The 24977-nt window shown below is 41.2% G+C and overlaps 1 protein-coding gene across 1 annotated transcript in view; it reads right to left on the bottom strand.

Moving 5' to 3' along the window:
• ASAP1 (ArfGAP with SH3 domain, ankyrin repeat and PH domain 1) overlaps positions 1-24977 on the bottom strand; it is a 128762-nt gene that overhangs the window by 43794 nt on the left and 59991 nt on the right. The window contains exons 11-14 of the mRNA XM_058178499.1: positions 18723-18823; positions 9048-9117; positions 1152-1239; positions 306-354 (exon numbers count right to left, since the gene is read on the bottom strand). Coding sequence (XP_058034482.1) covers positions 306-354; positions 1152-1239; positions 9048-9117; positions 18723-18823 — 308 coding nt within the window. The remainder of the gene's footprint in view (positions 1-305; positions 355-1151; positions 1240-9047; positions 9118-18722; positions 18824-24977) is intronic.

Here is a 24977-nt window from a genome sequence, read left to right as displayed (position 1 = left end):
TGTGCCAGAAAAAAAGGAGCTCGCAAGAGGCTCCTAATAAATAATTGGATTTTCGTTGAAAACTGACTCGAGGCTCCTGCTTTTATTAGGGCATTGGTCGGAACCCTGACATCCATTTTAATTTTAAAGAACTCTCTAGAATGACATGCTAGCAGGAACATAACCTGGAAAGAGGTGAGCAGGCATTCACATTGTTGTGAAGTAGCTAAAATATACACCCATGTTGCCAGCCAACATTACTCTTGTTTATCATTGGACAAAAACAAAAACTTTTCAAAAAACTCCAGGAATGAAAATGTTCTTACGCGACATAATCTTGCTCATCTTCTGCCTGAAAGTGGTATGTTCTGTTATCTGGAACATAAACATGCAAATCTTCAAAATAATGAACGTATTAATTGCATTCTTAGAGGAAAAAATATATATTTAAAGACTTAAAAGTCAACATTTAGTAACTAAGGACATATGCTGAAATGAGTCAGGGAACCTTCAGAAGTTCTATTTTCAGTAGAAAACATTTTGTTCACGTTAAAAAAAAAGAGTTAACTTGCTCTTACAAAAATATCCAAGGCAAGAATAGTTCTAAATCAGAGGTGGGCAATTAATTTTCCCAACAGGATGCATGAGAAACTAGGACTGCTATGGAAGGCTGACCACCCCCCCGCTCCTGCCTCTGCCCCACCCCCCAATGCCACCACTGCATTTGACTTCTGGTGCCAACTCTGCTGATGCCCCACCCAAACCGCCAATACCATGGGCTGTATTGGGACCATCCACAGTCCAGATATGGCCCAGACGCTATAAAATGCCTAGGTCAGTTCTAAATAGATATATTGTAGGAGATAACTAGGCTGAACCCGAGGGAGGAGTCAAACATGTCATAAGACTCAAGTCCCGGCAAGCCTGCAAGAAGTTTAAGTCCAGCCCATCTTGAATGCCTTTCTTATCTCCCGCTCATTTCCCTTGACTGTTAGTTGGTCAGATTCTTGTAGAGAGCTTAAGCTTATGATAAATCTTTATACTCATTTGAACTGCCTGAAACTCTTGATTTCCCCAGAGCTTAATATGTATATTTTCCAACAACTGTTCAAGATAACCCCAATCCTAAACAACAATTTAATATTCAAGTAATTAACTTCATAAAGACATACGTGATATCAGGTCAAATGATTTCTTGTCTTCGGCGTTTGGTTTCACTTGGCATGTAAGCAGATTTAATTTAGCAGGTTGCCTGTTTGACTTAAACATAAGAAAAAACACAATTTTACTTTGCTTAATGTTTGTTTTGTTATATTTTTAACTTAAAGATCATTCCCGCACAGATGCTGTATTTTTTTCCCCTTGTCCATTACTAAATGTATTGACATTTTCATCTGCATCAGTGGTGCATTAACAGAAATAAACATTTTCATCTTATCTGCAAGTCATTACTGAGAAATGTTAAGAATGTTTGGGAGATTGAAATTGTTTTTTTTCCCATGATATGGCAGGAGGCATATTAATTTTCTTTTCTTCTGATCAACTGCGTCTGATTCTTAGAGATTGCCTGGACAGATTCTCTGTCATTTCCTTGGGAAAAATTTTTAGAAGTAATTTGCCACTGCCTCTTTCCTAGGGCTCAGAGAGACACTGTCCCTGAGTTACCCAGCTAGCTTTGTGCCTAAGCTGGAACTAGAATTCACCATCTCCTGGTGATTGGTCCAAAGTCACAGACCTGGTTTTCATGGCTAAGGCGGGACTAGAACTCACAGTCTCCCGGTGATTGGTCCAAACTCACTGACCTGGCTTTTATGGCTAAGGCAGGATTAGAATTTATAGTCTCCTGGTGATTGGTCCAAAGTCACCCAGCTGGCTTTCAAGACTAAGGTGGGACTAGAACTCTCAGTCTCCTGGTGATTGGTCCAAACTCACTGACCTGGCTTTCATGGCTAAGATGGGACTAGAAATCACAGTCTCCTGGTTTCTAGCCTGGTGTCTTCATCACTACACTAATCTTGCTCTCCATTACTTGATTACGATAATCTAAAGGCTACACTAAGTACATTGTTAGAAAAAGGAAACAGAAATACGCAGAGGAACAAATCAAAAATAAATCAAAATGGGCATGGTTATTAATGATTTCTAAAAATAGGTTCTACACAAAACTGGTAAAGAAAAAGGAAGTCTCTTTCAAGCCTTCTAGGAAAACTGTTTCTTTCTCTGTTACTTTTTAAAAAAAACATATGAATTTGGCCAGACATGGATGGAGATCAGTGGTGAAATCTGAACCGGTTTACTACCGGTTTGGTGGCTGCGCATGTGCTCTGCGCGCCAAATGCACGCTGTGCGCACGCATGCACAGTGCGCACCACACACCAAATACAAGGTGTGCGTGTGCCCGCCAAAAGGAGGCATGGGAAGGAAGGTAAGTAGAACAGCGTGTGTGTGGGAGGAGATGATCAGCTGTGGCGCGGGATCGTCACAGCCTTTTTTAAAAACTTTTTTTAAAGCATTTTTTAACTGCCTATTTGGGCAAATAGGTAGTAAAAAAATGCTTTAAAAAAGTAAAAAAAAAAAGATTCTGATGATCCTAGGCCACAGCTGTGATCGTCGGAGCCTTTTTTTTACTTTTTTAAATGCATTTTTTTTACTACCTATTCCTACCATTCGGGCGGGAAAAGCGAGTGAGCCGGAAAGACGCGGCAAGTGGGTGACCGGGCGGGCATGGGCGGGTGGGGTGGGGTGGGGGGGAAGGATTTTTCCTACCGGTTCTCCGAACCACCCGCTGCCATTGCTATCGGATCAGCTGATCTGGTCCGAACCAGGAGCATTTCACCCCTGATGGAGATACATCATTTTACAGTTACACCAGTTCAGCTGAAGCATTGAGAAGAAACTATTTCTTCTCAAATCCATTAGGAAAACTAATGGCAGCTTGTTCTTGAATTCAGCTAGTCCTCGGCTTACGACCACAACTGAGCTAGTCCTCGGCTTACGACCACAACTGAGCTTAACTGTTGTTAAGCGAGACATTTGTTACGTGAGTTTTGCCCCATTTTCCGACCATTCTTGCTACAGTTATTAAGTGAATCACTAGAGTTAATAACTTAGTAATCCAATCTAGACAGCGTATTAAAAAGCAGAGACTTCACCCTGCCAACAAAAGTGCGTATAGTCAAGGCTCTGGTTTTCCCAGTTGCAATGTATGGCTGTGAAAGTTGGACCATAAGGAAGGCTGAGCACTAAAGAATTGAGGCCTTTGAACTCTGGTGCTGGAGAAGATTCCTGTGAGTCCCTTTGGACTGCAACGCGATCCAACCAGTCAGTCCTAGAGGAGATCAACCCTGACTGCTCTTTAGAAGGCCAGATCCTGAAGATGAAACTCAAATACTTTGGCCACCTAATAAGAAGGAAGGACTCCCTGGAGAAGAGCCTAATGCTGGGAAAGATTGAGGGCAAAAGAAGAAGGGGACGACAGAGAACGAGGTGGCTGGATGGAGTCACTGAAGCAGTCGGCATGAGCTTAAATAGACTCCAGAGGACAGGAAGCCTGGAGAAACGTTGTCCATGAGGTCACAATGGGTCTGACACGACTTCGCAACTAACAACAACAATCCGATCGTTAAGTGAATCTGGCTTCCCCATTGACTTTGCTTGTCAGAAGGTCGCCAAAGGGGATCCCATAACCCCAGGGACACTGCGACCGTCATAAATATGAACCAGTTGCCAAGCATTTGAATTTTGATCACGTGATCATTGGGGGGGGGGAATGCTGCAAAGGTCGTAAATGTGAAAAATGCTCATAAAGCACATTTTTCAGTGCTGTTGTAACTTTGAACGGTCACTAAACAAACTGTTGTAAATCAAGGACTACCTGTACAAAATTCAGCATTATTTTCCAGAGACGGGTCGAACACAAGGGGGCGATATTTGCTCAACTCTGACAATTAAATCAGAATTAATCAGACTGGATTTTTTCCCTTGCTATTTCTAACCTCTTTGAAGCCACTTTGGTTCAAAAGCTACAAACATGATTTAACATTTTAAACGCTCTGTTTTAAGTCAGGGTGTCTCTCTGAAACCACTGAAGTTATTGTTCCCAATGATGGTCATTGAGTGACCGTGCAGAATTGCAAACCTTCTAAATTTTGAATTTCTTCCATATAATAAAACACATCTATCAAAAGGGCCTCTGTGGCTCAGACTGGTAAGACAGTCTATTGTTAACACAGCTGCCTGCAATTACTGCAGGTTCTAGTCCCACCAGGCCCAAGGTTGACTCAGCCTTCCATCCTTTATAAGGTAGGTAAAATGAGGACCCAGATTGTTGGGGGCAATAAGTTGACTTTGTATATAAATATACAAATAGGATGAAGACTATTGCTAACATAGTGTAAGCCGCCCTGAGTCTTCGGAGAAGGGCGGGATATAAATGCAAATAAAAAAAAAATGTTTTCAAATGCTAAATTTTCCTGGAGCTTGCCTTTGATGGGCTTGAAGGGAACTTCTGGGTAGGATAACTACTAAGTATTATGTGAGCTAATAACAAAGAAGACTCCTAATACCAAACCTCTAAAATGACTACATTTAAATTAATTGCATGGACAATAGATTTGTTGATCTACGTAAGACTATTATTCTTCAGCCTTAATAATCCAAAGCATTTCATGCATTGCAAGGCACATGTGCATTTTTAGCTACGTTATGAATGATTGTTTGCAAAGAAAAATATGCATTTAGAATAGAATAACAGAGTTGGAAGGGACCTTGGAGGTCTTCTAGTCCAACCCCGTTTAGGCAGGAAACCCTACACCACTTCAGACAAATGGTTATCCTATCTCTTTCTAACAACTTCCAGTGTTGGAGCATTCACAACTTCTGGAGGCAAGTTGTTCCACTGATTCATTGTTCTAACTGTCAGGAAATTTTCCCTTAGTTCTAAGTTGCTTCTCTCCTTGATTAGTTTCCATCCATTGCTTCTTCTTCTACCTTCAGGTGCTTTGGAGAATAGCTTGACTCCCTCTTCTTTGTGGCAGCCCCTGAGATATTGGAACACTACTATCATGTCTCCCCTAGTCATTCTTTTCATTAAACTAGATATACCCAGTTCCAGCAACCGTTCATTGTATGTTTTAGCCTCCAGTCCCCTAACCATCTTTGTTGCTCTTCTCTGCACTCTTTCTAGAGTCTCCACATCTGTTTTACATCTGGTGACCAAAACTGAATGCAATGTTCCAAGTGTGGCCTTACCAAGGTGTTATAAAGTGGTATTAACACTTCATGTGATCTTGATTCTATCCCTCGGTTTATGCAGCCTAGAACTGTGTTCGCTTTTTTGGCAGCTGTTGCACACTGCTGGCTCATATTTAAGTAATTGTCCACTAGGACTCCAAGATCCCTCTCACAATTACTACTATTAAACGAGGTACCATATATACTATACCTGTGTATTTTTGTTTTTCTACATTTCTAAATGTAGAACCTTAGTTTTTTCACCACTGAATTTCATTTAGAGTTTTTCAGCACATTTTTGTGCTGAAAACGCCCCTCGCTTATACTCAAGTTTTTTTTTTAAGCCCTCGCTTATACTCGAGTATATACGGCTTATACTCGAGTTTTTTTTCTTTTTTCACATTTTATCGACTGAAGCCCTGCCGGTGCAGTGAGAGGGCGGGCGGGGAGCCGCCAGCCTTCTCAGCTGAGGAGGAGGGTTTCAACCGTAGGTGTCTCATTTCCCACCCTCGGCTTATACTCGAGTCCCCAGTTTACCCCAGTTTTTGGGGTAAAATTGGGGACCTCGGCTTATACTCGGATCGGCTTATATTCGAGTATATACGGTACATATTTATGCCAAGTTTTGATAAGTTACCAGAAATTTAGCAGAACTCAAACTAGGGCATTTTTAGCTACGTTATGAATGATTGTTTGCAAAGAAAAATATGCATTTAGAATAGAATAACAGAATTGGAGGGACCTTGGAGGTCTTCTAGTCCAACCCCCTGCTTAGGCAGGAAACCCTACACCACTTCAGACAAATGGTTATCCAATATGTTCCTAAAAACTTCCAGTGTTGGAACATTCACAACTTCTGGAGGAAAGTTGTTCCACTGATTCATTGTTCTAACTGTCAGGAAATTTCTCCTTAGTTCTAAGTTGCTTTTCTCCTTGATTAGTTTCCATCCATTGCTTCTTCTTCTACCTTCAGGTGCTTTGGAGAATAGCTTGACTCCCTCTTCTTTGTGGCAGCCCCTGAGATATTGGAACACTGCTATCATGTCTCCCTAGTCATTCTTTTCATTAAACTAGATATACCCAGTTCCAGCAACCGTTCATTGTATGTTTTAGCCTCCAGTCCCCTAACCATCTTTGTTGCTCTTCTCTGCACTCTTTCTAGAGTCTCCACATCTGTTTTACATCTGGTGACCAAAACTGAATGCAATGTTCCAAGTGTGGCCTTACCAAGGTGTTATAAAGTGGTATTAACACTTCATGTGATCTTGATTCTATCCCTCGGTTTATGCAGCCTAGAACTCATATTTAAGTAATTGTCCACTAGGACTCCAAGATCCCTCTCACAATTACTACTATTAAACGAGGTACCATATATACTATACCTGTGTATTTTTGTTTTTCTACATTTTTAAATGTAGAACCTCAGTTTTTTCACCACTGAATTTCATTTACCGTATACTGAAGAGTTTTTCAGCACATTTTTGTGCTGAAAACGCCCCTCGCTTATACTCGAGTATATACGGCTTATACTCAAGTTTTTTTTTTTAAGCCCTCGCTTATACTCGGATCGGCTTATATTCGAGTATATACGGCTTATACTCGAGTTTTTTTTTTCTTTTTCACATTTTCGGACTGAAGCCCTGCCGGTGCAGTGAGAGGGCGGGCGGGGAGCCGCCAGCCTTCTCAGCTGAGGAGGAGGGTTTCAACCGTAGGTGCCTCATTTCCCACCCTCGGCTTATACTCGAGTCCCCAGTTTACCCCAGTTTTTGGGGTAAAATTGGGGACCTCGGCTTATACTCGGATCGGCTTATATTCGAGTATATACGGTACATATTTATGCCAAGTTTTGATAAGTTACCAGAAATTTAGCAGAACTCAAACTAGGGCATTTTGAAGCCTGTAGAATCTCAGCAGAAAATAGAGCATTATGAAGTATACATAATCCTCGACTTACAACCACCATTGAGCCAAAAAAATTTTGTTGCCAAGTGAAACAGTCCCATTTTACGACCTTTCTCGCCACAGTTGTTAAGTGAATCACTGCAGTTGTTAAGTTGGTAACACGGTTGTTAAGTGAATCTGGCTTCTCCATTGACTTTGCTTGTCAGAAGGTTGCAAAAGAATAGAATAGAATGTTTATTGGCCAAGTGTGATTGGACACACAAGGAATTTGTCTTGGTGCATATGCTCTTACATAAAAGAAAAGATACGTTCATCAAGGTACAACATTTACAACACAATACAAAAGAGGATCGCATGACCAGGGGTCACTGAAACCGTCATAAATGTGACTCAATTGTCAAGCGTCTGAATTCTGATCATGTGACCATGGGGAAAAAACAGTCATAAGTCCACTTTTTTTGGTGACATAACTAGGAACGGTCACTAAATGAATTGTCTGAGGTCGAGGACTACCTATATAAGGACAAGTCAACCAGACTGGGACTCGGGAAATACAATATTCACTCACGCTCCTTGAAGTATCAAGAATTCACAAAAACATAACAGAGAAGAAGCTTCTCCATAGAAGATGGTCCCTTGAGAAATATTCCATGTGACTCTGTAGACCAGTGGTTGTCAACCTGGTCCCTACCGCCCACTAGTGGTCGTTCCAGCTTTCATGGTGGGCGATAGGGGTTTTGTCCGATACAGAAGCACTTTCCTTTATTTTAATTTAATTGACTTTTTAAAAAATTTTCATAGCATTATTTAAAAACATTTTCATTAGGTTTTCATAAAATTCCCCGTGACAATTTAAATTTCTGAAAATATACTATTTGTATCACCCGCGCATAAGTTTAGTTCACGTTACTTAAGTGAAACTAAATGGTGCTATAGTGCGACCGCAAACAAAAGAGCCTCGTCCCAGAATAGCTTGTGCATCTCCCCCCACACCACCCAGCTGTAACAGACAACAGAGCTGGTAGCTGGAGCCCCCACAAACTCAATCCACGACGCGCAAGATGCATGCGCAGACGACGATATACGGTGCAGGCTCTAACTGGTCAGTACGGAGTTAAAGTTGTGAGAGTGAGCACGAACCGGTGGGTGGTTAGAAAATTTTACTACTAACAGAGATACAAAAGCGGGCGGTAGGTATAAAAAGGTTGACTACCCCTGCTGTAGACAATATTTCTTTTCACTGTTCCTTGCAGACAGAAATTGTCTTTATAAGTAGTCCTTGACTTACAATCCTTCGCTTAGTGACCATTCAAAGTTGTAACGGCGCTGAGAAGGGTGAACTATGACCCCTTTTTCACACTGATGACCACTGCAACATCCCTGTGTTCACGTGATCAAAATTCAAACACTTGGCAATTGGCATGTATTTAAGACGGTTGCAGTGTCCAGGGGTGGGTCACGTGTTCGCATTTTGTCACTTTCTGGCAAGCAAGGTCCACGGGGAAGCCAGTTTCCAGCAAAAAATGCCCATTTGAAATATTGGATTTGCACTTATAATCATGACATTCATGTAAAGACCATAGCAAAAAAAGTCTTAAAATCACTTTCCAGTCATGTGGGCATTTCAACATACGGCCAGGCCGAATTGGGATTGTAAATTGAAGACAACTGTATGGTTCTACTCAGTGGTGGGATTCAAATAATTTAACAATCGGTTCTCTGCCCTAATGATTTCTTCCAACAACCAGTTCATCAAAACTGCTCGGAAATTTAACAACCGGTTCTCCTGAAGTGGTGCGAACTGGCTGAATCCCACCGCTGGTTCTACTGCTATTCAGTCAAAATTGAAATTAATCTAATCGCTAACCGCCTTGATATTAGCTTCCCTTCCCATGTGTGGGGATAATCATTTACAATATAAAAAGATTACTCACAGTTGCATGGGAGATGGTCAGGATGCCATTTTTAACTGTGCATTTTCTTCTCTGCCAAACTTTCCGTATGCTGATTAAAAAAAAGCAATATGAATCAATCTGGTATTGTTCAAAATTAAGATTATTTTTTTCATCTGGTGCGGCAGAACAAACAGGCACAACCTGATACACCTCATGCATTTGTCAGAAATATACACAGTGTGTATTTAAATGAAAAAAAGAGCTTCATGTGCCCCAAAGTAATAAGATGTTCCCCAAAAAGGGTCTTATTTTCAGGGAAACATGGTATTTCAATTCTATTCTAAGTTATTCTGTAATTCTGTAAAGGGGAAGGTGCAGGTACCGTAATTCTACTTGTAATTCAGCAAAACTGGGTTGAAACAGCCACATTATTCTCCCCAGTGTAAATCCTATTTCTTCCTACTTTATAATGCTAGAAGGCAATTTATTTTTCCTCGTGCACAATAGGTACTTTTCTGAAAAGAAAAGGCTGTGTTATTTTTTTTTCCCCCATTCCATGATCTACATTTTTCTTTACAAAAGCTCTTTTATTAGATTTCTTACCCTTAACCTCAAGGCCACAGGCCTGCACATGGCTCAAAAAAAGCCTTAATAGCTAAGCATATGAGGAACAGCTACATTAATTTATCAATTCAATTAAATTAACATTTAGTCGAATGCCATACAGATTTTGGACCTGCCCATTTTTTGTGTGACTGCTGCTAAATTGTACTTTATAGTCAAAGCTATGGTTTTCCCAGTAGTTATGTATGGCTGTGAGGGATGGACAGAAAAGGAGATAAGGAAGGCTGAGCACTGTTGTGACCCAGGTTCCTGGACCCAGACTCCTGGACTCGGATGATTCAGAAAGTGAGGGAGAAGACCTGGCAAGCCCTGCTTCTCTTGGGCCCTCTCCCTCCCTGGCACCCACTCAAAGGGAGGAGGAGGGGCTGGCAAGGCCTGATTCTCTCGAGCCGTCTTCTGATTTGGCAACACCCCAAGAACAGTTTTGGAGTGATGCAAGACTGCGCAGACGTGACCAGCGCGCGCAGCAGAAGCAGCGTTGGGATAAAGCCAAGGAATGATTGTCATGCAGTGACATCTGCAGAGACTATAAATAGGAGGCGGTACTTCCTGGTTTTTTGTCTTGGACAAAGCAATGAATTTGCGCGGGCAAACTGTATCAATGGAGGGAAGAATATATTTGTGAGTAAGTCTGGACTTATCTATAATTTCCTCGTTATCTCCAGAAACTTGGCAGGCCCGTGGGTAGACGTGGCCAGGACATTTATCTATGTAAATAAATTAGAAAAGAAGGCCTTTGACTGACTCTTTGCTGGGAGTATTGGGGGGAGGGAAACAGAACAAGCACCAAAGAATTGATGCTTCTGATTCCTGGTTATAGACACAACTTTGGAGAGCCGCTTGGACTGTCAGGAGGTCAAACCTGCCAATCCTAAAGGAAATCAACCCTGACTGTCCTTTGTAAGGACAAAGACTAAAGCTGAAGCCCAAATACTTTGGCCACCAATTGAGAAGAGTCCCTGATGTTGGGAAAAATAGAAGGCAGAAGGAGAAAGGGACGCCAGAGGATGAGATGGTTAGATAGTGACAATTGATGCAATGAACATGAGTTTTGGCAAACTCTAGAAGACAATGGAGGACAGGTGGACCTGGTGTGCTATGCTCCATTGGCAGTGGTGAAATCCTCCGCAGTTTGCCACAGGTTCACTTCCCTGCATGCCAAATGCATGCTGAGTGCGCATGTGCAGTGCACACCAAACACAAACTGCGCACACATGCATGCGCAGTGCAATCCAAACATGCACTTCACACAGAAGAAGGATGCTTAACAAGGTAAGTAGAACAGCGAGAGGGGGGAACAGCTGTGCAGGATTTCCTGCTTTCTAGTGAATATAAATCACAAGGAACACAAGCCACTCTATGGCTCAGACTGGTAAGACAGTCTGTTATTAACACAGCTGCTTGCAATTACTGCAGGTTCTAGTCCCACCAGGCCCAAGGTTGACTCAGCCTTCCATCCTTTATAAGGTAGGTAAAATGAGGACCCAGATTGTTGGGGGCAATAAGTTGACTTTGTATATAAATATACAAATAGGATGAAGACTATTGCTAACATAGTGTAAGCCGCCCTGAGTCTTCGGAGAAGGGCGGGATATAAATGCAAAAAAACCCCAAACAAACAGCTGATCGTCGGAAATACAGGTTCGGATCAACCGGTAGCTTTTTTTTACGACCGGTTCGCTGAACCGGTAGCTTTTATCACTACCGATTCGCCCGAACCAGTGTGAACCAGTAGGATTTCAACACTGTCCATGGGGTCACTAAGAGTCGGACATGACTTAGCAACTGAACAACATCAACAAACTGCCCTTCCTGATGCAGAGGTGAATTAGTTTTAATTTGCACATCATTAGTCTTTTATTCATAGAAATTATCGGCTCACCTACTGGCACACACCTGGAAGTCTTACTAATTTCAGTTCAAAGTTTTAGAGCAGGGGTGTCCAACTTCATCAATAATTTTAAAGTCCGGTCTTTATCTTTTAATGAGATGCTTGTTATTTTTGCATTATTGATGGATTGATTTAGTAGAAAGGCTGTCATCCTGCGTTAAATGTTGCGTATTCTGATCCCTCTAAAACAGGAGTGTTCCCACAACTTTTGGCAACTTTAAGACCTGCGGACCTCTTGTGGCTCAACAGGCTAATGCAGTCTGTTATTAACACAGCTGCCTGCAATTACAATTACTGCAGGTTCGAGTCCCACCAGGCCCAAGGTTGACTCAGCCTTCCATCCTTTATAAGGTAGGTAAAATGAGGACCCAGATTGTTGGGGGGGCAATAGAAGTTGACTTTATACATAAATATACAAATAGGATGAGACTATTGCTTTACACAATGTAAGCTGCCCTGAGTCTTCAGAGAAGGGTGGGATATAAATTCAAAAAACAAAACAAAAAACTTCAGAGTTCCAGAAGCATGGCTGGCTGGGAGATTCTGGGAGTTGGAAGTCCGCAAGTTTTAAAGTTGCTAAAGTCGTTGGACATTCCTGTTTTAAAGGGATTGCAATCTGCAATAATTTCATGCTGGATGACAGCCTTTCTACTACATCGATCAATGAATAATGCAAAAACCACAAGCATCTCATTAAAAGATAAAGACCGAACTTTAACATTATTGACATGTTTACTCATATTTTCCGAGGTCTGAGTGAGTTATCACATTCCATTGGGTTATAATAAATGGAGTTTGGGCAGAATCTTTAATTATACTTAACTCCTTAATCTCTCTATCCGAGTTAGGAAGAAGGTTGAAAGAGGTTGATTATTATTATTTTTTGGAGGTGGGGATTTATCACTGATCAATAACCACAATAAATCAGGCCGCCTTCCTATGTAGTTTTATAATTTCTGATTTATGGGCAAATAATCTTGAGACTCCACAGTGCTCAGCTATGAAATGGGGCATTATGGTTAAGAGTGCTTGGTAGCACATCGAGTTTCTTTATTGTGTGTTTTTATTTAGAAATCTAATAAATAATAATAATAATAATAATATTTTTCAGGAACATGTACATTGTGCCAGTTTAGGAAGAATTTTTTTTCCTTCGATACATGCTGATTTATTTTTTAAATAAATAAAGCATGAACGTTGAAAAGACTTATAACTTTTCTTTCCTTTTTCCCTTTTCTTTTCCCTTTTCCCTCCCCTATTTTTCCTATTATTTGCTTTTGTACTTTTTGCATTTTATATTACACACTTAAAAAAATATATATTATAAACTTAAAAAAATACGGTAGCTATTTATAAGCTACCATATTTTTTGGACTATAAGACACACCAAAATTTACAGGAGGAAAACAAGAAAAAAATTGTTTTCGCCCTCCCAGGCCCCCAGAAGCACTCTGCAGTGCTCTGCACGGTCTGTTTTTGCCAACAATGGGCCTGTTTTTGAGCTCCTAAGCCCTCTGTGCATCGTGTTGTCGCCTTCCCAGGCCCCCAAAAGCACTCTGCAGTGCTCCCCATGGCCTGTTTTTGCAAAAACGCACCTGTTTTTGGCTTGCAGAGTACTTCTGGAGGCCAAGGAGGGCAAAAATGCGACGCACGGAGGGTTTGGGTGGCCAAAAATGCCCATATTCAGTCTATAAGAAACACCTAAATTTTCACCCACTTTTAGGGAGAAAAAAGGTGCGTCTTATACTCCGAAAAATACGGTATACATTTTTATGCCTTAGTTCTCAACCAACTACATGCCTCTTGTGAATTGCTGTGAGATGTTTGGTTGGACAAGAATCGGGGGAAAAGGTCTCACTGACATTAACAGAAGCCAATTTATCAAACCCTGAAAGCTGTGGTGAAATCTGAACTGGTTTACTACCGGTTCGCTGGCTGGGTGCCAAACGCGCACTGCATCCGCGCATGCGCAGTGTGCACAAAATGCAAGGTGCGTGCACAGTGCACACCAAAAGGAGGTAAGTAGAACAGCGCCCACGTGCTGCGTGTGTGTGTGTGTGTGATCAGCTGTGGCGTGTGATTTTTTTTTTTTTAAACTTTTAAAAGCATTTTTTTAGCAACGAATTCCTACCATTCGGCCGGGAAAAGCGAGTGAGACGGAAAGAAGCGGCAAGCGGGCAAGCGGGGGACCGGGTGATTGGGTGGGCATGGGTGGGGGTGAGGGATTTTTCCTATCAGTTCTCCGAACCACCCGCCACCACTGCTAATGGATTGGTCGATCCGGTCCGAACCGGGAACATTTCACCCCTGCCTGAAAGTTTTAGAATGTAATAAATGGAATATAAAAGAGATTTGCATTTTTAAAAAAATCATTCCAGAGTATTAATTCACTCCATCTGTCAAAGATCACAATCTGAAATCCGTACCCATCGCTTTTCTTTAAAAGGTATCCTTTCTTTTCACTGCCATATTCTTTATTTCCCTGAAGTTGATGCATGCTGTATCCTCCTTGCCGGCTCTGTGAATCCTAGACAAAAAAAAGAAAGGGACAAATATATTGATATTTTCTTTCCTCTGATCAGCTCTGTGGCTTCTTGGTTTCACGTTAATTCCTTTATTTATAGAGCTACAGCAGAAAGAATGATTTTGTTTACAGAAGACTGAGACAGAATGTTTTATTTATTTATTTTGCTTAGCAGATAAAGGATTATTGCATACTTCCACAGTGCTGAAAAAGCTCTGAATGAAAAAACTTTAGCACATTTAGTTAAAAAATAAAATAAAAATGTCCGATGTAAGAAATGTAGAAAGAGATGGCAGCCAGCAAGCTATATACATACACGTAAACCACATGTATATTGATTGTGCAATGGTATTTCCAACATTTCGGGTTTTTTTGTTCTTGGTTTGAAATTAGTATGAAATTCAAGGTACCGTAATTTTCGAGTATAAGATGCACTTTTTCCCTCCTAAAAGTGGGTGAAAATTTGGGTGTGTCTTATAGTCCGGGAGCGTCTTATACTCCCAAAAATACGGTATACATGTGCGGGATGCCTGTATATACCTACGGCAAACATACACAAATACACAAGCCTGATGGAAATGTGGCGACAGTGTAGACAAGATCTGCAAATTTACTATGAATATAAATAGCCATTAAAGCATTGACTTACTCTCCTAGACTTCGATCAGAGAAGGCAAAAGAAACAAAGAGAAAAAGAAAAGTAAGACAATTTATTTTTTCTAAAAGAACAATACCGAACACTTTACAGCCTATTTCAATACACAGTTAGTAAGGGCGGTAATAAAAACAGTCACAAAGGGGCACGGATTGTCTTGCATAATAAAATTCTTAAAGCTGTTGGAAAGATGTTACACAAATCCCCACGGAAATTGTGTACACAGGTAGTCCTCAACTTACGACCTGGCCACTTAGCAACCATTCAAAGTTACAATGGACTTCCCCCAAGATACTTACAACCAGTGGTGGGATTCAAGTAATTTAACAGCCGGTTCTCTGCCTTAATGATTTCTTCCAACAACCAGTTCACCAAACTGCTCAGAAAGTTAACTGTCGGTTCTCCCGAAGTGGTGCGAACTAGCTGAATCCCACCACTGCTAATGGATTGGTCGATCCGTCCAAACCGGGAACATTTCACCCTGCCTGAAAGTTTTAGAATGTAATAAATGGAATATAAAAGAGAGTTTTGCATTTTAAAAAATCATTCCAGAGTATTAATTCACTCCATCTGTCAAAGATCACAATCTGAAATCCATTACCCATCGCTTTTCTTTAAAAGGTATCCTTTCTTTTCACTGCCATATTCTTTATTTCCTGAAGTTGATGCATGCTGTATCCTCCTTGCCGGCTCTGTGAATCCTAGACAAAAAAGAAAGGGACAAATATATTGATATTTTCTTTCCTCTGATCAGCTCTGTGGCTTCTTGGTTTCACGTTAATTCCTTTATTTATAGAGCTACAGCAGAAAGAATGATTTTGTTTACAGAAGACTGAGACAGAATGTTTTATTTATTTATTTTGCTTAGCAGATAAAGGATTATTGCATACTTCCACAGTGCTGAAAAAGCTCTGAATGAAAAAACTTTAGCACATTTAGTTAAAAAATAAAATAAAAATGTCCGATGTAAGAAATGTAGAAAGAGATGGCAGCCAGCAAGCTATATACATACACGTAAACCACATGTATATTGATTGTGCAATGGCATTTCCAACATTTCGGGTTTTTTTGTTCTTGGTTTGAAATTAGTATGAAATTCAAGGTACCGTAATTTTCGGAGTATAAGATGCACTTTTTCCCTCCTAAAAGTGGGTGAAAATTTGGGTGTGTCTTATAGACTGAATGTATCCCACCCACTCTCCCTGGAAAATGGGGCGCGCAGAAGCAGCAATAGGTTGTGGCAATCCCTGTAGCCTGAAACAGCTGATTTTCGGGAAGCCGATCCAACCGACAATCAGCTGCTTGTGCTAATCGGCTGTTCTGAAGCTGAAACGGGCTATTTGCTGCAAGGAGACAAACTGCTGGGAGGCAGAGGCAGATTTTTTTTTTCTAGTTCTCCTCCCCAAAAAAGGTAGGTGTGTCTTATAGACTGAATGTATCCCACCCACTCTCCCTGGAAAATGGGGCGCAGAAGCAGCAATAGGTTGTGGCAATCCCTGTAGCCTGAAACAGCTGATCTTCGGAAGCCGATCCAACCGACAATCAGCTGCTTGTGCTAATCGGCTGTTCTGAAGCTGAAACGGGCTATTTGCTGCAAGGAGACAAACTGCTGGGAGGCAGAGGCAGATTTTTTTTTTCTAGTTCTCCTCCCCAAAAAAGGTAGGTGTGTCTTATAGTCCGGGAGCGTCTTATACTCCCAAAAATACGGTATACATTTTTATGCCTTAGTTCTCAACCAACTACATGCCTCTTGTGAATTGCTGTGAGATGTTTGGTTGGACAAGAATCAGGGGGAAAAGGTCTCACCGACATTAACAGAAGCCAATTTATCAAACCCTGAAAGCTGTGGTGAAATCTGAACCGGTTTACTACCGGTTCACTGGCTGGGCGCCAAACGCACACTGCATGCGCGCATGCGCAGTGTGCACAATGCAAAATGCAAGGTGCGTGAGCAGTGCACGCCAAAAGGAGGTAAGTAGAACAGCGCCACGCTGCGTGTGTGTGTGTGATCAGCTGTGGCGTGTGATCTTTTTTTTTTGCATTTTATATTATACACTTAAAAAATATACAAATAGGATGAGACTATTGCCTTACACAATGTAAGCCGCCCTGAGTCTTCAAAGAAGGGCGGGATATAAATTAAAAAAAAAAAAAAACAACTTCCAAGTTCCAGAAGCATGGCTGGCTGGGGGATTCTGGGAGTTGGAAGTCCCCAAGTTTTAAAGTTGCTAAAGTCGTTGGACATTCCTGTTTTAGAGGGATTGCAATCTGCAATAATTTCATGCTGGATGACAGCCTTTCTACTACATCGATCAATGAATAATGCAAAAACCACAAGCATCTCATTAAAAGATAAAGACCGAACTTTAAAATTATTGACATGTTTACTCATATTTTCCGAGATCTGAGTGAGTTATCACATTCCACTGGGTTATAATAAATGGAGTTTGGGCGGAATCTTTAATTATACTTAACTCCTTAATCTCTCTATGCGAGTTAGGAAGAAGGTTGAAAGAGGTTGATTATTATTATTTTTTGTAGGTGGGTATTTATGACTGATCAATAACCACAATAAATCAGGCCGCCTTCCTATGCAGTTTTATAATTTCTGATTTATGGGCAAATAATCTTGAGACTCCACAGTGCTCAGCTATGAAATGGGGCATTATGGTTAAGAGTGCTTGGTAGCACATCGAGTTTCTTTATTGTGTGTTTTTATTTTTCAGGAACATGTACATTGTGCCAGTTTAGGAAAAAAAAAAAAATTTCTTCAATACATGCTGATTTATTTTTTAAATAAATAAATAAATAAATAAATAAATAAATAAATAAATAAATAAATAAATAAAATGTCCGATGTAAGAAATGTAGAAAGAGATGGCAGCCAGCAAGCTATATACATACACGTAAACCACATGTATATTGATTGTGCAATGGTATTTCCAACATTTCGGGTTTTTTTGTTCTTGGTTTGAAATTAGTATGAAATTCAAGGTACCGTACTTTTCGGAGTATAAGACGCACTTTTTCCCTCCTAAAAGTGGGTGAAAATTTGGGTGTGTCTTATAGACTGAATGTATCCCACCCACTCTCCCTGGAAAATGGGGCGCGCGGAAGCGGCAATAGGTTATGGCAATCCCTGTAGCCTGAAACAGCTGATCTTCGGGAAGCCGATCCAACCGACAATCAGCTGCTTGTGATAATCAGGCTGTTCTGAAGCTGAAACGGGCTGTTTGCTGCAAGGCGACAAACTGCTGGGAGGCAGAGGCAGATTTTTTTTTTTCTAGTTCTCCTCCCCAAAAAAGGTAGGAGCGTCTTATAATCTGGAGCGTCTTATACTCCGAAAAATACAGTATACATTTTTATGCCTTAGTTCTCAACCAACTACATGCCTCTTGTGAATTGCTGTGAGATGTTTGGTTGGACAAGAATCAGGGGGAAAAGGTCTCACCGACATTAACAGAAGCCAATTTATCAAACCCTGAAAGCTGTGGTGAAATCTGAACCGGTTTACTACCGGTTCACTGGCTGGGCGCCAAACGCACACTGCATGCGCGCATGCGCAGTGTGCACAATGCAAAAAATGCAAGGTGCGTGAGCAGTGCACGCCAAAAGGAGGTAAGTAGAACAGCGCCCACGTGCTGCGTGTGTGTGATCAGCTGTGGCGTGTGATCTTTTTTTTTTTTAACTTTTAAAAGCATTTTTTTAGCAACGAATTCCTACCATTCGGCCGGGAAAAGCAAGTGAGACGGAAAGAAGCGGCAAGCGGGCAAGCGGGGGACTGGGTGATTGGGTGGGCATGGGCGGGGGTGAGGGGTGAGGGATTTTTGCTACCGGTTCTCCGAACCACCCGCCACCATTGCTAATGGATCGGTTGATCCGGTCCAAACCGGGAACATTTCACCCCTGCCTGAAAGTTTTAGAATGTAATAAATGGAATATAAAAGAGAGTTTTGCATTTTAAAATTCCAGAGTATTAATTCACTCCATCTGTCAAAGATCAGAATCTGAAATCCGTACCCATCGCTTTTCTTTAAAAGGTATCCTTTCTTTTCACTGCCATATTCTTTATTTCCCTGAAGTTGATGCATGCTGTATCCTCCTTGCCGGCTCTGTGAATCCTAGACAAAAAAAAGAAAGGGACAAATATATTGATATTTTCTTTCCTCTGATCAGCTCTGTGGCTTCTTGGTTGCACCTTAATTCCTTTATTTATAGAGCTACAGCAGAAAGAATGATTTTGTTTACAGAAGACTGAGACAGAATGTTTATTTATTTATTTATTTTGCTTAGCAGATAAAGGATTATTGCATACTTCCACAGTGCTGAAAAAGCTCTGAATGAAAAAACTTTAGCACATTTAGTTAAAAAATAAAATAAAAATGTCCGATGTAAGAAATGTAGAAAGAGATGGCAGCCAGCAAGCTATATACATACACGTAAACCACATGTATATTGATTGTGCAATGGTATTTCCAACATTTCGGGTTTTTTTGTTCTTGGTTTGAAATTAGTATGAAATTCAAGGTACCGTACTTTTCGGAGTATAAGACGCACTTTTTCCCTCCTAAAAGTGGGTGAAAATTTGGGTGTGTCTTATAGACTGAATGTATCCCACCCACTCTCCCTGGAAAATGGGGCGCGCGGAAGCGGCAATAGGTTATGGCAATCCCTGTAGCCTGAAACAGCTGATCTTCGGGAAGCCGATCCAACCGACAATCAGCTGCTTGTGATAATCAGGCTGTTCTGAAGCTGAAACGGGCTGTTTGCTGCAAGGCGACAAACTGCTGGGAGGCAGAGGCAGATTTTTTTTTTCTAGTTCTCCTCCCCAAAAAAGGTAGGTGTGTCTTATAGTCCGGGAGCGTCTTATACTCCCAAAAATACGGTATACATGTGCGGGATGTCTGTATATACCTACGGCAAACATACACAAATACACAAGCCTGATGGAAATGTGGCGACAGTGAAGATAAGATCTGCAAATTTACTGTGAATATAAATAGCCATTAAAGCATTGACTTACTCTCCTAGACTTCGATCAGAGAAGGCAAAAGAAACAAAGAGAAAAAGAAAAGTAAGACAATTTATTTTTTCTAAAAGAACAATACCGAACACTTTACAGCCTATTTCAATACACAGTTAGTAAGGGCGGTAATAAAAACAGTCACAAAGGGGCACGGATTGTCTTGCATAATAAAATTCTTAAAGCTGTTGGAAAGATGTTACACAAATCCCCACGGAAATTGTGTACACAGGTAGTCCTCAACTTACGACCTGGCCACTTAGCAACCATTCAAAGTTACAATGGACTTCCCCCAAGATACTTACAACCAGTGGTGGGATTCAAATAATTTAACAGCCGGTTCTCTGCCTTAATGATTTCTTCCAACAACCAGTTCACCAAACTGCTCAGACAGTTAACAACCGGTTCTCCCGAAGTGGTGCGAACTGGCTGAATCCCACCACTGCTTACAACCCTATTCCAGAATTCTGATGGCTGACACCACCACCACTCTGTCATGTGTTTACATTTTGAGTGCTTAGCAACTGGCCTGCCTTTATGGCTGTTTGCAACATCCTGTGCTCATGTGGCCACAATTTACAATGTGTTTTGTTGTAAACTGGCATTTACCACTTGCAAACAATGGATTCGCTTATCAACTGCGGTGTTCGCTTTAAAAAAAAAAGTCATAAAATCGGGTGCAATCACATGATGACCTGCTTAACGGACAAAACCTATGATTGTAATTCCAGGCTTAATTGTGATCAAAAGTCAAGGATCACCTGTATGTGTCTATGATTTTTTAAAGATAGAATGGAACAGCAATACTTAAAACTTAATTGCCGCCATCCTATAGCACCGTGATGGCGAACCTATAGCACCCGTGCCAGAAGTGGCACGCAGAGCCATCTCTCTGGGCATGCAAGCTGTCACCTGTTGCTATTCTGGGTTCCAGCACGCTGTTGTGGTCCGTCAGCAGCCTACGGAGCTGGCAACGGAGTCGGACAGCGATAAGGCTGAGGTGAGGCCAGGGCCATCGGGAAGTGAGGTGCGGACTCCAGAGCCTCCAGAGACTGATAGTAGTGAGGCAGAGGAATAGGAGGAGCCTGTTCCTAATGCACGCATGAGAAGAGCTGCCAGAAGGCAAGAGCAGCTCAAGCAGAGAGGACAACTCGGGAGTAGGGCCAAGAGATGATTGGCCCCTCCCATAAGGCTTAAAACAGACCAGCAATGGCGTTTGGGCTTTGCTGGAAAGCAACGTTGTAGCTGCGTCTTCTGCTTTGTCTACATCTTTGTTTTTGTGGCTTCTGGACATTTGCCAGGAAGGGCCTTTGGCAGTTTGCCTAATTGGACCAAGGTTTGTGAGATAACTGAGGAATTTGTGTTGGGAACCATTTGTTTTACTTTGAGTTGAACGTCGCTGGGAATGAAGTAATTCCCAGCTGTTCGAATAAAGTTTTGTTTCCTACAGACTAAGTTTATTACTACCTACTTGGGCCTGGGTCACAACACGTGCCGGACAGCTGGTCTTCATGCATGTGGGAGTGCCAGAAACTGCGCAGATGCAGCAGAAACAGGAAGACCAGGTGGCCGGTGCATATGCGCGCGCTGGAAACCGGAAGATAATCCTCCCGGCACATGCATGCACTCCGGGCGGCTGTTCTTCTGTTTCCCGGCATGCGCACACAGCTCCATTTCACCAACACTGCTATAGCATACATTCTGCTCAATGGCCACCGATTCTGAATTTGAAATTAACATCACTAAAATTTAATCAAAATTTATTCATTGTCATTAAGATTTGTTGAATGTGAAGTAAGGGCACTTGATTTCCTACAAGATTTGAGTCCTTGTTTTGCATCCCGTCAATTAGCTCAATGAACACAATACCGGTTTTGGTAGGATGCATAAATTTGGGCCTCTGGTGGTTCAGCAGACTAAGTCTGTCTGTTATTAACACAGCTGCTTGTAATTACTGCAGGTTCAAGTCCCACCAGGCCCAAGGTTGACTCAGCCTTCCATCCTTTATAAGGTAGGTAAAATGAGGACCCAGATTGTTGGGGGCAATAAGTTGACTTTGTATATAATATACAAATGGATGAAGACTATTGCTTAACATAGTGTAAGCCGCCCTGAGTCTTCGGAGAAGGGCGGGATATAAATTCAAATAAAACACACACACACACAGAAAATTCCCTTTAAGTTAAGGGGGATTTTTTTTCCTACCCCCAAAAGTAATGACAGAACACCCCTTCATCCTTCTACATACATGCTTCTGTTTCCCCAAACTGTTTGTCTCCTCCAAACTTCCTGACCTAGATCCAGAATGGCAAAGATGTTTTTTGCAATTTTTACAGGGAACAAAGCACCAAAGGATATGATCCAGTTAGCAGTGAAGAATTTTAAAACTAAGCATTTTCTCTACCCTCTTCTACTTTTAAAAGCAGCCTCGAGAAACTTATCTGTTTTTATTAAGGGGGAACTAATTAGAAACACATGGTAAATAAACTTATTTTCCTAGAAACACTTTTCATGAAGTCATTACGGAAAACACTACACAAAATGCCAGCGTTTGTGTTGCTTTCTTCATCATGCAAAAAATGCATTTGATTTCTGAGATGATTTAACACAAAGCTCTACACTAAACAGCTGTCTGAAGGGCAGGCACGTGCCCATGTATCAGACCAACAAATCTAACTTTTTAATCCCATCCTACATGCCCAGGGAGCAAAATGACCTTTGGAGTGTGTTGGTGTTTCATTTGCAAAAATTAGGCAGGGCTAGCGTTGAACAATAGGACTGGGAGAAAAATAAATATTGGACATCATGAAATATATTACTCATATTTCTACAGTCATTCTTTCCATTAAATGGCTTGCCCAGACATAATGTACGACTGTTGAGAGTTGGGAAAACTGAGAAAACCGGGAAAACTGAGCGCCAAAGAATTGATGCTTTCGAACTGTGGTGTTGGAGAAGATCCTTCAGTGTCCCTCGGACTGCAAGGAAGGAGATCAAATCAAGTCAATCCTAAAGGAAATCAACCTTGACTGACAGATGCTGAAGCTCAAATGCTTTGGCCACCAAATGAGAAGAGAGGGTTCCTCGGAAAAGATCCTGAAGTTGGGAAAGATGGAAGACAAAAGGAGAAGAGGAAGGCAGAGGATGAGGTGGTGATGCAATGAACATGATTTTTGGCAAACTCTAAAACAGACAGTGGAGGAGAGAGACAGCTGCTATGCTATGGTCTATGGCAGAGGTGTCAAACTCAATTTCATTGAGGTTTGCATTTGACCTCGGGGAGCTGGGGTGGGTATGGCCAGCTTGATGTCATCATGTCAGGGGCGCCTGTGGGGGCCCCAAGTGCTCTGCCAGCGGAAACGGGGTCCTGAGCTCCGTTTTCAGCTGCAACAGCCTCCTGCAACCCTCTGCTAGTGAAAATGGAGTTCGTGAGGGCCTCCCGTGGCCCTCCTGAGCTCTGGCAGGGGCACTGCTGGCCAAATCCAAACTCCAGGCCTTGAGTTTGACATCACTGGTCTATGGGGTTGCCAAGAGTTGGATATGACTTAGCATCTTGAGGAACAACAACCTGTGTGATGATATGTAGGAATGACCTTGGAAGACAGGAGGAAGACTTGCAGCCTGGACAAGGTTCTTTAAGACAGGAGTCTCCAAACTTGACAACTTTAAGACTTGTGGACGTCAACTCCCAGAATTCCTCAGCCAGCCATGCTGGCTAGAGAATTCTGGGATTTGAAGTCCACAAGTCGTAAAGTTGCCAGGATTGGACACCCCTGAGCTCAGCTATTTAAAGTTGAATCAAAGAGAACAAACTAAAACAAAAACAATATTCTAGGAAAAGGGAAAAAAAACAGGAAGCTTCAGAAAGAGTTATCATTATGGTAATCACCATAATGAAAGGATTCCAGGAGAGATACATTTAGCCAGGGTTGTGGAACATCGGATAAATAAAACATGCTAATGACTGAATTAAACTAGTACCAATAAAATGCTAAGCATCCTGTAACTGGGTGTTTTAAAGTACTTCTTTCAACTATTTAAGCGTAACTGGCCTTTGAGATTGGCCACAAAAATATGGGTCACCGTGCTACTTGCAGGCCATTAAATTGGCAGGCATGAAAGACACAACCTTCTCCGTGTAGTTTTGTGGCTTTATAATTCTCTTTCAAAGGTATAATTTCTACTTCCTCCGCAGACTGTTTTCAACTGGAATCTAAAAAACTGTTTTTGCATCTGTTTTGCAAAAGCTGGTCTTAAAAGCAGAATGTAAAAGTTGTGGTCATTTTATTGCAGATCCTGGAATGAATTTTGTTTCTCTGTGATTTTCTAAGCATACACTTTGCATTCTTTTAATCGCTAATTTTAAATTATGTCTCCTTTTGAGAAAGACGCTTCAGCTCTGAAATGTAGCAGAAAAGTTGTTAAAATAAATAGGGTATTGTTTCTTAGCTTTTCACTGAAAAATATTTTAATGATTCATTTAGCAATCCGTTTCAGTCAGAGTTAGAACTGTTCACCAAAGAAATATGATAGGATTTGAATAGTTTTAAAGGTTAGCCTACAAAAATCTTGTGAAGGATGGATTTCGTTACTCCTTTGCCATAAAGTCTTAAAGTAATATAAATTGATTTGCCCTAAGAAATAAATATTTCTTCAAAATGAGGTATGATACACCAATACAGAATCCATTTTTATTTTTAAAAATGTGGAAGGGCAAAACAGAAACTAGTAAACATATAAAAAACATACTCACTTTAATGCTATCTAGGCTAAATAAACTATGACTATGGTTAATTTTTCCCATTGCGCATGCATGGAGAAAGCCAGTATTAAACAATTTTACATGCAACAATTAGACATTCTTTTGAGCATAGCTGGGTTTGGCAAAATGAGAATCAGTAAGCATTGCCACTTGATCCTTGGATTGAGAAGATGATGGCTATTATTTTATTGGAACTCTTTTAAACGACTTCGCAACTAACAACAAATTCCACTTTTTAACTCAGTGGGCTATAGGATATTAATTTAAAGATGAGCCCTACAGTAACACTAGGCACAATTCATTGGCTGTCAACTATAAAGCCTTTAAGACTATCTGGTTAATTATAGGACCATCTTCCTTCTCTTTCTGCCTGACCTATATTATCTGAAAGGCTTTCTGCAGTCCAAGTCCCCTCTGTAAACACCGTCTTCTTGAAGAAGAAGAGAATGGGTGTAAGTGTAAGTAGAAGTACGACTAGATGGAAGGGACC

This window comes from Ahaetulla prasina, chromosome 3 (assembly GCF_028640845.1).
Source record: "Ahaetulla prasina isolate Xishuangbanna chromosome 3, ASM2864084v1, whole genome shotgun sequence".
NCBI classification, from domain to species: Eukaryota; Metazoa; Chordata; class Lepidosauria; order Squamata; family Colubridae; genus Ahaetulla; species Ahaetulla prasina.
This window is presented reverse-complemented; position numbering and strand designations above follow the sequence as displayed.